General features: G+C 45.0%; 1 protein-coding gene across 1 annotated transcript; it reads right to left on the bottom strand.

Moving 5' to 3' along the window:
• Nucleotides 1-1195: 1195 nt before the first annotated feature.
• LOC121706948 (WD repeat-containing protein 53-like) lies at nucleotides 1196-12991 on the bottom strand. Its single transcript, XM_042089110.1, has 4 exons — nucleotides 12960-12991; nucleotides 4467-4862; nucleotides 2592-2721; nucleotides 1196-2533 (listed from the first exon to the last, which is right to left on the bottom strand). The coding sequence occupies exons 1-4, from the start codon at nucleotides 12966-12968 to the stop codon at nucleotides 2007-2009; spliced, it is 1062 nt and encodes a 353-aa protein (XP_041945044.1). The 5' UTR covers nucleotides 12969-12991; the 3' UTR covers nucleotides 1196-2006.
• Nucleotides 12992-13309: the final 318 nt, after the last annotated feature.

Raw genomic sequence — 13309 nt, forward strand, 5'->3', positions numbered from 1 at the left:
TTAAACGTGTAGAGTGTCTCACCTGTAGAGAGGGAACGGGACCGCGTCTACCAAGTGTTCGGTGCTGTGTTGCGCCTGCGCCACATTAGATAAACGGTATGTGGGCGTGCTCAGCAACGTCCTTCGCTGCGAGCCTTACTGGCAGTCTGATGTGCAAGAAATGTAGGCCTATTCCCTTCACTTGAGAGTGGACGACTTAATGTAAAATGACATGTGCAGCCATGGGCATTTAATTCAGCGTGTTTGTGTTCTGTGTGTGTGAATGACGAAGAGAAGTCCATGGTGCAGTGCGAAAGTTAGAATAGGCCTATTAGGCCAGTCAATCTAGCCCAAAAAGAAAATTGCAACAGAAATGCCTTATAGTTTTTATTGGTCCTAATACCCTCCTGAATCATATACTAAAAGTCTTCCGCCGAGGATGGAGTGGAACATATTTTTTTTTAATTATTTTTTTAGATTAAAGGCCAAAGTTGTGCTCAACACTCTAATAGGGGGGGGGGAATAATTTATATCACTACGAAACTTCTCCAGTTGATTAATGACATCATACCAAAGAAAAAATGTATTACAAGTTTTTGAGATTTTATGTTTATATATGCAAATTAACAGCAGCACCTGTACCGTGGTGGAACACAGCAGCTGTTCCGGAGCATAGGGTAGCGTAGGGGGAGTGAATCCAGTAAATGGTGGCAAAGATCTGTTTGACCAACCTTCTACTTGAGTACGTTTTCAACTCACTCCTACAGTGTGTTAGTTAGAACATATTCTCGTCATGGAATGGATACACAGTAAACATACACTCTAACACTACACCTGTTTTGTAATCATTTATCAGTGACACACAACTACACCTGTTTATAATCATTTATCAGTGAGATACTACACCTGTTCAAAATTAGCATCACTGGAACAAAGAACCTACTGAAATACACAAGACACATAAAAACTACACACACACGGCTATCATAAAAAATATAACACACACAAACACAAGGCTTTCATAAAGACCAAAACACACACAAGGCTTTCCTAAAAATATAACACACACACACACACACAAGGCTTTCCTAAAAATATAACACACACACACACACACAAGGCTTTCTTAAAAATATAACACACACACAAGACTTTTCTAAAGTATATAACAAACACACACACAAGTCTTTCATAAAGAATATAACACACACAAGGCTTTCTGCCAGAGGCACAGTTTTTGTTTTTATTCAAAGCCAGTGATGTCAGATAAGATTGAACGGGTTGATATGTTGCCCCAAACTAAGATCCCAACCAATCAGGGCTCACTGATCTAAGATCCCAGCCAATCAGGATTCACTGACCAGGACCCAGTAGTTCTGCTGCAGGTGAGTCTCGTGCTGCAGGTGAGTCTCGTGCTGCACACACTTCAGGTGCAGTGAGCTCCATCAGGGGCACACATCATCATCATCATCATCATCATCATCACACACACACACACACATCAGGACATCACCACCATCATCACCGCCGCCGCCATCACACACACACACACACACACACACGTCAGGTCATCACCACCATCATCATCACCATCACACACACACACACATATCAGGTCATCACCATCATCATCATCATCACCATCACACACACACATACATACAAACACACACACACACAGACAAACACACACACACACAGACTCATCACCTCTCTTTCTGTTAGAAATACTTTGTGAATGTTGCAGCCCACAGTTTATTACCTTTCACTAATAAACACACACTCTAGAGCGCGGTCAGGGGGTACACGTATAAATCAGCGCTCTGATCGGCCAGTAGGGGGCAGCACTAGAGGGTCAGGGGGTACACGTATAGATCGGCGCTCTGGTCGGCCAGTAGGGGGCAGCACTAGAGGGTCAGGGGGTACACGTATAGATCGGCCCTCTGGTCGGCCAGTAGGGGGCAGCACTAGAGGGTCAGGGGGTACACGTATAGATCGGCGCTCTGGTCGGCCAGTAGGGGGCAGCACTAGAGGGTCAGGGGGTACACGTATAGATCGGCGCTCTGGTCGGCCACCACCACGCTGGGTGTGCCCTGGAGCAGGGCGGGGCAGACCCAGTTCACTTTGTCCGTGTGTGTGAAGCTGAGAGCGGGTCCGGTACTCTCCTGTGTCCCTGGGCCTGCCCCACACACACCCGCCTCGGCCCCCTCACACACACCCTCCCCCGCGGCTGCACTCTCTGGGCCTCCTGCATGCTCCTCCCCCAGGGGCGTGGCTGTGGCTGGTGGGAGTCGGCCCTTCGGCCTGATTCTGGCTTTCCTGCGGCTGGCTGGCGGTCGGCTGCTGTTGCTGGCCTTGGCCTCCGGGGGGCACGCGTGAGCGCTGACGTCCCACAGGGCCACCAGGCCGTCGTTGCCGGCGGAGAGCAGCCAGTAGGGGTGCGGCAGGACGAAGTGGGCCTGCGAGGCGCCCTGGCTGTGGCCCTGTAGCGCCCCCTGGTGGTCCAGATGAGACCCTGTGCCCACGCGCAGCAGGTGCAGACGGCCGTCCTCGGCTGCGCAGGCCAGCAGATCCCCACAGGAGGAGGCGGATGGGCCTGCGGGGGGTTGAACTGGATGGGCAGTGGGCCAGCGGGGGGTTGAACAGCTGACCGGGACGACCCGCCTGTTCCGCCTGCTCATGGGAGTCCTGCAGGTCCACTGCCCACAGCGGCCGAGTCTTCTGCAGGTTCCACAGCAGCACCTGCAACACACACGTTTAGTTGCCATAAAATGGTCACGACGCTGTAGGAATGGCAGCATAGCTACGCCGTGGAGTTGACGTAGAAGCATGTTGAGCCCTTAAAGTTTAACACCATGACCTGCACGAGGGGTAAAGGAGTATCTAATAGCAGTAAAGTTTAACACCATGACGTGCACATTAGGAGTATCTAATAGCAGTAAAGTTTAACACCATGACGTGCACATTAGGAGTATCTAATAGCAGTAAAGTTTAACACCATGACGTGCACATTAGGAGTATCTAATAGCAGTAAAGTTTAACACCATGACGTGCACATTAGGGGCAAAGGTAACACCTGCGCTTACAGATGAAGAGGCTACCAATCATAGCTGACCCTCTCCCAGAGCATCTGTTTACTGTGTGTGCTATTGAGCATCTGTTTACTGTGTGTGCTATTGAGCATGTTTACTGTGTGTGCTACTGAGCATCTGTTTACTGTGTGTGCTATTGAGCACGTTTACTGTGTGTGCTACTGAGCATCTGTTTACTGTGTGCTATTGAGCATCTGTTTACTGTGTGTGCTACTGAGCATCTGTTTACTGTGTGTGCTATTGAGCACGTTTACTGTGTGTGCTACTGAGCATCTGTTTACTGTGTGTGCTATTGAGCATGTTTACTGTGTGCTATTGAGCATCTGTTTACTGTGTGCTATTGAGCATCTGTTTACTGTGTGCTATTGAGCATGTTTACTGTGTGTGCTACTGAGCATCTGTTTACTGTGTGCTATTGAGCATCTGTTTACTGTGTGTGCTATTGAGCATCTGTTTACTGTGTGTGCTATTGAGCATGTTTACTGTGTGCTATTGAGCATCTGTTTACTGTGTGCTATTGAGCATGTTTACTGTGTGTGCTACTGAGCATCTGTTTACTGTGTGTGCTATTGAGCATGTTTACTGTGTGCTATTGAGCATCTGTTTACTGTGTGCTATTGAGCATGTTTACTGTGTGTGCTACTGAGCATCTGTTTACTGTGTGTGCTATTGAGCATCTGTTTACTGTGTGTGCTATTGAGCATCTGTTTACTGTGTGTGCTATTGAGCATCTGTTTATACTGTGTGTGCTATTGAGCATCTGTGTACTGTGTGTGCTATTGAGCATGTTTACTGTGTGTGCTATTGAGCATCTGTTTATACTGTGTGCTATTGAGCATCTGTTTATACTGTGTGTGCTATTGAGCATCTGTGTACTGTGTGTGCTATTGAGCATGTTTACTGTGTGTGCTATTGAGCATGTTTACTGTGTGTGCTATTGAGCATCTGTGCTGGCGGGTAGCGGATGAGAACCAAAACGGTTTTGATATTAACACGGGTGACGGGTCGGATCTGGTGCTGAACTTGGCAGGTGTGGGCATGGACCCGTGCAGGACTCTGGAGCAGAGTGACCCGTGCTCTGATCTGCGCAGGCCAATTCTTCTGACCACTGCTAATCATTCGTGTTTGGAGTCGAGTTGAATACAGTTCCTCTGGAGTTGTGGGCATTGAGATGTATTTGTCTGCTGATGTGATGGTTGTATGATGTGATGGTTGTAAGCAAGTAAGTAAGTGTAAGTAAGTCTTTGGGCAACCAGAGAGCATCGGCGACACATACATAAAAAAGATGTCATACAAGCTACAACAATTATAGACCATTTTACATAGACTCACTATACATCGTACATAGTACATGGAACACAGGCATTACCCAAGCACACACACACACACCCTTACCTGCATGTCGAGTCCAGCAGACACCAGGCTTTGCGGTCTTTGCGGTCGGAAGGCGACAGATGAGCAGATGTTTGTGTGTCTGCGCAGCGTGCGGACAACTTTCCCGTTCTGCACCTCCACGATCCTCACGGCGCCCGAGTCGTCACCCGCAGCCAGCATGGTGCCCGTATCGTTGAACGACAGCCCGTTAATCTCATCTTCACCGATTCCGCTCAGATGCTCTACGGGCTCTTTCAGGTTCCTGGGGTCCAACACACTCACCGCCTCCCCGTGCGGTACGTACAGGAGGCCGGGCGCCGCTGGGGAGAGGATCAGCACTGCGTCCATGATGCGCATGATCAGGTGAGGCGGCTTCCCCAGCTTCCGCACTGTGGCGATGTCCGCCGGCTTTATAGTCTGGACACAGGACGACAAAACAACGAAATCAGACCAGCGATCTACAATGGGATGGTGCACACTGACATAGCACGCAATATAACCACTGACCATTTGGTCAATTATTTTGGTCAGTTATTATTTTTTACATGTGTATGCACATATAAAATTCGATATAATGTTTACAAAAAAGATTATACAACAATTGGGTTCTATGGAACTATTTATTTGTTTCTGATTGGCCGAGAGACTTTCCATGAGTTGGAATATCCCTGGACATTTCAACTCAGACTTTGCACAGCTAATAATAAATCACTCCGCGATACAATGCGAAGATTTGACACAATTTGACGTATAATTAAGCAATATAGCACGAGTGAGAGTGGGCCTCCGGCCTCGTGGCTACGGCCGAACAACAACCGTGGGAATATCCATGACCAACCCCACTCTCACTCGTGCTATATTGCTTAATTATACGGGATTTTGGTGGGGGGTTTGTGTGTGTGTGTGTGTGTGGGGGGGGGGGGGGGTTGGTGGGGGGTTGTGTTCAAATGTTACCATTTTATGCGTATGCACTGTACGCACTTTATAAATAAAAACACAAGATAGGAAAGATTATGTGGTTGGATGTAGGGCCCTCTAGGTCCCATTAAACCTGAGGCCCCCTAAGTGCCTTGAAAAGGTCCTGTGTGTATCTGTAGTGTGTATCTGTAGTGTGTAGTGTGTATCTGTAGTGTGTAGTGTGTACCTGTAGTGTGTATCTGTAGGGTGTATCTGTAGTGTGTAGGGTGTGTACCTGTAGTGTGTAGTGTGTACCTGTAGTGTGTAGTGTGTAGTGTGCACCTGTAGTGTGTAGTGTGTACCTGTAGTGTGTATGTGTAGTGTGTAGTGTGCACCTGTAGTGTGTAGTGTGTATGTGTAGTGTGCACCTGTAGTGTGTAGTGTGTATGTGTAGTGTGCACCTGTAGTGTGTAGTGTGCACCTGTAGTGTGTAGTGTGTATGTGTAGTGTGTAGTGTGCACCTGTAGTGTGCAGTGTGTGTGTGTACCTGTAGTGTGTAGTGTGCACCTGTAGTGTGTATGTGTAGTGTGCACCTGTAGTGTGTAGTGTGTATGTGTAGTGTGTGTGTGTAGTGTGTAGTGTACACCTGTAGTGTGTAGTGTGCACCTGTAGTGTGTATGTGTAGTGTGTATCTATAGTGTGTAGGGTGTGCACCTGTAGTGTGTAGTGTGTACCTGTAGTGTGTAGTGTGCACCTGTAGTGTGTACCTGTAGTGTGTAGTGTGTATGTGTAGTGTGTAGTGTGTACCTGTAGTGTGTAGTGTGCACCTGTAGTGTGTATGTGTAGTGTGCACGTGTAGTGTGCACCTGTAGTGTGTACCTGTAGTGTGTAGTGTGTATGTGTAGTGTGCACCTGTAGTGTGTAGTGTGTATGTGTAGTGTGTATGTGTAGTGTGCACCTGCAGTGTGTACCTGTAGTGTGTAGTGTGTATGTGTAGTGTGTATCTATAGTGTGTAGGGTGTGTACCTGTAGTGTGTAGTGTGTACCTGTAGTGTGTAGTGTGTATGTGTAGTGTGTACCTGTAGTGTGTAGTGTGCACCTGTAGTGTGTATGTGTAGTGTGCACCTGCAGTGTGTACCTGTAGTGTGTAGTGTGTATGTGTAGTGTGCACCTGTAGTGTGTATGTGTGGTGTGTAGTGTGCACCTGTAGTGCGCAGTGTGTGTGTGTACCTGTAGTGTGTAGTGTGCACCTGTATTGTGTAGTGTGCACCTGTAGTGTGTAGTGTGCAACTGTAGTGTGTATGTGTAGTGTGCACCTGTAGTGTGTAGTGTGTATGTGTAGTGTGTGTGTGTAGTGTGTAGTGTGCACCTGTAGTGTGTAGTGTGTAGTGTGTATTGTGTAGTGTGTAGTGTGCACCTGTAGTGTGTAGTGTGTGTGTGTAGTGTGCACCTGTAGTGTGTAGTGTGTAGGTGTAGTGTGCACCTTTAGTGTGTAGTGTGTATGTGTAGTGTGCACCTGTAGTGTGTATGTGTAGTGTGTATGTGTAGTGTGCACCTGTAGTGTGTAGTGTGCACCTGTAGTGTGTAGTGTGTACCTGTAGTGTGTAGTGTGTACCTGTAGTGTGTAGTGTGTATGTGTAGTGTGTACCTGTAGTGTGTAGTGTGCACCTGTAGTGTGTATGTGTAGTGTGCACGTGTAGTGTGTAGTGTGTATGTGTAGTGTGTACCTGTAGTGTGTAGTGTGCACCTGTAGTGTGTATGTGTAGTGTGCACCTGCAGTGTGTACCTGTAGTGTGTAGTGTGTATGTGTAGTGTGCACCTGTAGTGTGTATGTGTGGTGTGTAGTGTGCACCTGTAGTGCGCAGTGTGTGTGTGTACCTGTAGTGTGTAGTGTGCACCTGTATTGTGTAGTGTGCACCTGTAGTGTGTAGTGTGCAACTGTAGTGTGTATGTGTAGTGTGCACCTGTAGTGTGTAGTGTGTATGTGTAGTGTGTGTGTGTAGTGTGTAGTGTGCACCTGTAGTGTGTAGTGTGTAGTGTGTATTGTGTAGTGTGTAGTGTGCACCTGTAGTGTGTAGTGTGTGTGTGTAGTGTGCACCTGTAGTGTGTAGTGTGTAGGTGTAGTGTGCACCTTTAGTGTGTAGTGTGTATGTGTAGTGTGCACCTGTAGTGTGTATGTGTAGTGTGTATGTGTAGTGTGCACCTGTAGTGTGTAGTGTGCACCTGTAGTGTGTAGTGTGTACCTGTAGTGTGTAGTGTGTACCTGTAGTGTGTAGTGTGTATGTGTAGTGTGTACCTGTAGTGTGTAGTGTGCACCTGTAGTGTGTATGTGTAGTGTGCACGTGTAGTGTGCACCTGTAGTGTGTACCTGTAGTGTGTAGTGTGTATGTGTAGTGTGCACCTGTAGTGTGTACCTGTAGTGTGTAGTGTGTATGTGTAGTGTGCACCTGTAGTGCACAGTGTGTGTGTGTACCTGTAGTGTGTAGTGTGCACCTGTATTGTGTAGTGTACACCTGTAGTGTGTAGTGCTAACCAAAGTGCAGTCGGTTATGGTTTTGGAAATCACACACTTGCTGAAAGGTCTCATCTCATGGTTTCTTCATTAATGTTGCAGTGGTCTGTAGTGTTGATGAATGCCCTGTGAGCCGGTTCTGGTGAAAAAAATGCTCCTGCGTCTGTTTCATGCTGTTCTAGTTTGGTGGGGAAGGTGGGCGGGGAGGAACGACTGGATTTCGCCTCTAGTCATGAATATTAATGACATGCTAATGAATTCACCTCTGATTGGCTAACAGTACTGTGACGCTTCCTCCAGTGCGTCCTCATCCGATTCTGCCTGTGCTCCATATTCAACTTTACAGTGCTAAAACCTGGCTAAAACTCGAGTCAAAACTGTTGCACAAAATGTCTTCGGAGATACAACTTCATGTGTTTGATCCTAGTATTCGAGTAGGAAGAAGAACCGCTTCCTGATCGTTTGTCGGTGAACGTTGGTTTAATAGAATGGTAACAATTGCCTGTCAGCTTAAAATTTCTCCTAAAAGAGGTAAACGTTTGTGACAATCGTCATCTTGCTTTCAGGTAATAAACAGTTGGAAACGTTTTAAAATAAAGACCTATTTCTTTACACAGTCAAAAGTCTTTGCAATCTTCCTAGTAGATATTTTACTTCACAATACAGGTAAGCACCCTAAATGCAGTTCAGCCACTGACCTAGCCTGCTAATGCTATCGGAATAGCTAGATAGTTATGGTTTGAATTCCATGATACTATCATTGAAAGACCACTTGGTCATAGCCCAATATATATATAGATCTAAATGCAAACACGCCTACCTAGCTATATTTTGCTGGAATTGTACCAGAATGCCTACAGAAGCAGAGAATGTGTGCTGCAAGACTTCTCCGGTAATGAGAACTATGGCTTTGATAGCCTGACATTGGCAGGTTAGCCTACTCTAGTTGTTTTCCGTCACGTATGACAGAAAAAGTAGCCTACTATAGGAATCTTATAGTATTTTGGGACTAAATATTACAGTAATCTTATAGGAACACTATAGTATTTGGACATACTATAAGACTACTATAGAAAAACTATAGCGGTTACAGGATATTATAGAGTTATTAGTAGTACTTCTACAGTATGTCCCAATTATTCCTATAAGATTACTATAATATTTTGTCCCAAATACTATAAGATTCCTATACTACTTTTTCGTAAGGAGATTGCTCATGTGGTTAGAAAAATGGGCAACACCAGTACCCCTGTTGTCTGTATGACCCTGTACCCAGGATTAGAACCAGTTTGCCTTAGCATAATGTACTCCCTTCAAAATGCACTAAACATTCGACTATGACGACTATGGCCCTCTGTGAGACAGAAGATATGAAAGGTAAGATAAACCTTTAGCTTAAAAGGGACAAAAACTGATGAAACTCCTAAAACAAATATACAAAACAGGTCAATTTTCTATAAACAACTTTTTATTATATTTACATACAGCAGTGGTACTCAAAGTGTGGTCCGCAAGCTCTCTCAAGTGTTCCACAAGTAGATGTGGTAAAATATAATAGATGAGTTGTTTGCAATATTGAACCAACTTGTATGTAAATCCAAACAGTTCTGCAACACTGATGTAACCTATGCCAGTTTAAATCATATGAATCCTCCGACACCATAAGCAAGGTGCAAAGACAATAAGCAAGGTGGTTCAGTAAGAAGGCCTATTGTGTAATATACTGTTGAAGTAGGTCTACTGTTTTTTTTTTTTTTGCTAGGTGGTCCATGAAACACTGACAAATAGTAATATTGCAGTCTATTAAAATAATGCAAACACAAAACAAGAACATCCAAACTATGCACAGAATTAACAATGTCCTTTTTTTGCCAGACAATGCAGACATCTGGCCTACAGATCCTTTGTAAGATAGTGCTTGGATTATTTAGGGAAAAAGGTCTGAGTTGTTGTTTCGGCTTGTATTGTCCTGGGGATCCGAAGGGACAACACACAAAACACATTCGTTGGCTGTGATGATTTTATTACATTGCTCTTTGATTGCGCTGGGCCATAGGTGGAGCCATCAGGTGTTATTGTGGAGATGTCGCTTTCATCCTCCTCCTCCTCTTGATCAACCCGAGGTCTTCTAGCTGGCCTTGGATGAACAGGCTTGATGGCAGTAGAGGTAGCAGGCCCCCATGCCCATGGTGTATCCGAAGTGCTTGTATCAATACTCATACTTTTCATGAAGTATTCTGTTTGGGTTCCTAAAGTAAATAAATGTGTATTACTGTCAAGTTACAATATACTTATAGTACACAGGACATTCACTATCTCACAAAACTGTACTGGCACAATGGAAACAAAAATATTTTAGTGACTGTGGTAAGGTGTATGATGTACTAAGTAGCACACCCACAAGAAGACATTCAGTAATATCAATTCTATCGGTTATGCAATTCATGGGTTTCATCAGGTCCATTTACACAGGTGTATTAATCAAGCACCATGCAGTCTGCATTCATAATCGAGGTGCTTGATTTTATACACCTGTGGAAAGTGACCTGAAGAAACCCATGAATTGACTTTCCAAAACATTGACGAGCACATAAGAACCTGTATTAGCCTACTAGAAAAAGACTTCTAGAAACTAACTAGCACAACAATAAAAGTTAGATCACAAACCTTTGCTTCTAACGTGATGACCTAATGTAGGCTAGAAAGCTGTGTAGCCTGACATGAGGATGTGCTCTGGAAGACATACAAAACACTAAGTAAACAGCAAGTAATCAAACAAAACATCATTGTATGTCAATGGCAAGAAGACAAATTAGACTGAAGTGTAAATACCTGAGCTCTAGTGATAGCAACTTAGCCTAATAGTGCAGGGGTATTTTTGATTTTCCCTGTTTAGACTAGAACAATACCCGTACTTAGTTGAGCATAAAATATTGTTGCTAATATTATTATTTGTGGTTTAACGCTTAGGTTTGAAGATTATAGGTTCAACAAGCTAAATCTCTGGGTAGTGTGGTCAATTTCTTATGAGTGTAGCTACACCAGGCACGTAACTGAAGCATTCCGTTCGCGTTATGTACTGCAACAATTAGCTTCCAATAGGCCTAATCAATGGAAGTAGCTACACCTGGCGTGTTAGTGGCCTGTAGGCTACGTTCGGGAAAATAGACCATTCCTCTAATGGATTTTACCAGAGCCCTTCCTATTAGGCATTCTCTGATTTTACACGTCGCGAACAGAACACTTCAGTTACGTGCCTGGTGTAGCTTCCTGTAATATAGGCTAGCCTAAGCCTAGCTCGTACCCTTTTCATGCATGCTAACGTGAAGAATATGAACATGCTATTTTGTAACAGACGTTAGGTGGAAAAGTTTGTTTGTACTTACAGCTGTGAGCTGGTGGTCAGAAATAAAACAGGCACGATTTTTTTTTCCGCCATGTTGGCAACTTGCTGTTAGCTCTACGCCTGTTTGAGTCGTGATTCACTCGGATCTTTCACCCGTATCTTTAAATTAACCCATGAGTCGCGAGTCTCTAGTATCATTAACTCGGATCAGTTGAGTCCTACTACAATTCAATCTAAAACGATAAACAGCGCCACACACAAACCTCTTGCAACATTTAGCTAGCCTACTAGCCATCATAGCTGCCAAAAATGTAACAATTTCGTAAGTAGGATAACCACAACTCCACAAATCAACTCAAGCGACTGAGTGAGCAGGCAGTCTGAGATAACTGGTTAACTTCCCGCAGAGCCGGGTTAGTCGGATCAGCCGGCCGGTTAGGCTACATTGAGTACGAGTCGGCTACGGCTAGGTTGTCATGAGTGGCTGTAGACGAGCGAGTAGCTCCTCCTCAAAGTGAAAAGCAATTCCACAACAAAAGCCATTCTTCACCTCTTAAATAACATTCAATGTTCTGCATGTAGCCTAGGCATACTTTAGATTTGGTGTATAGATGTAGCATATTAAAATGCAATTAGGTCGCGCAGACAGTCCGAAACATTGCACGCTCTTAATGGAGCTGCTTTGTATACCCGGGTTAGTCGGATCGCTGGGCCAGGCGGTTAGGTGCGAGTCAGCCGAATCAGCCGGCTACGTTGTCATGAGTGGATCAGTAGACGAGCGAGTAACTCCTCGTCAAGGTGAAAAGCAAATCCACAACAAAAGCCATTCTTTCACTTCTGAAATAACATACAATGTCCTACACGTAGGCATAGCCTAGGCCTACTTTTAAATGCAATTAGGTCGCGAAGACAGTCCGAAACATTGCAAGCTCTGTATGGAGCTGCTCAGGCTAGCCGGGTCAGTTGGATCAGCAGGGCGGGCCGGTTACGTTGTTATGAGTGCGAGTCAGCCGAATCAGCCGGCTACATTGTCATGAGTGGATCTGTAGACGAGCGAGTAACTCCTCGTCAAGGTGAAAAGCAAATCCACAACAAAAGCCATTCTTTCACTTCTGAAATAGCATACAATGTTCTACACGTAAGCATAGCCTACTTTAAAATGCAATTAGGTCGCGAAGACAGTCCGAAACATTGCAAGCTCTGTATGGAGCTGCTCAGGCTAGCCGGGTCTGTTGGATCAGCAGGGCGGGCCGGTTACGTTGTTATGAGTGCGAGTCAGCCGAATCAGCCGGCTACGTTGTCATGAGTGGATCTTTAGAGGAGCGAGTAACTCCTCGTCAAGGTTAAAAGAAAATCCACAACAAAAGCCATGCGTTCACTTCTGAAATAACATATATTCTGCACGCATAGCCTACTTTAAAATGCAATTAGGTCGCGAAGACAGTCTGAAACATTGCAAGCTCTGTATGGAGAGTAGGCTAGCCAGTCGGATCAGCCAAGCGGGCCGGTTACGTTGTTGTTATAAGTGCGAGTCAGCCGAATCAGCCGGCTACGTTGTCATGAGTGGATCTTTAGAGGAACGAGTAACTCCTCGTCAAGGTTAAAAGAAAATCCACAACAAAAGCCATGCGTTCACTTCTGAAATAACATATATTCTGCACGCATAGCCTACTTTAAAATGCAATTAGGTCGCGAAGACAGTTGCAATGTCCGAAACATTGCAAGCTCTGTATGGAGTTGCTTGAGTAGGCTAGCCTACCTGGGTCATTTGGATCAGCCGCGGGCGGACCGGTTACATTATGTTGTTATGAGTGCGAGTCAGTCGAATCAGCCGGCTACATTGTCATGAGTGGATCTGTAGACGAGCAAGTAGCCTAGTTTCTACTCGTGTCAAGGTGATAATAATAATAGGCCTAATGAGAATAGTAGTAGTAGTAGTAGTAGTAATAATAATAATAATAACAACAATAATAATTTAGTCACTGCAGGGCATTTCTACGTTCCTGTTTCTATGTCTACATTGAAAGTCAATTGCTTAGGCTAGGTTAAGACAATAAATAAACAGTCTGGCTCAAACTGCTTTCTTTCCCGTGAGTGGGTGGAGATTTT

Source organism: Alosa sapidissima, chromosome 4, assembly GCF_018492685.1.
Source record: "Alosa sapidissima isolate fAloSap1 chromosome 4, fAloSap1.pri, whole genome shotgun sequence".
Taxonomy (NCBI): Eukaryota; Metazoa; Chordata; class Actinopteri; order Clupeiformes; family Clupeidae; genus Alosa; species Alosa sapidissima.

Coding starts and splice junctions, on each gene's coding strand:
- LOC121706948 (XM_042089110.1), bottom strand. Junction 2,722..4,466: donor CTGCTGGACTCGACATGCAG/GTAAGGGTGTGT, acceptor TGTGTGTTGCAG/GTGCTGCTGTGGAACCTGCA. Junction 2,534..2,591: donor GCTGGCCCACTGCCCATCCA/GTTCAACCCCCC, acceptor TGGCCTGCGCAG/CCGAGGACGGCCGTCTGCAC.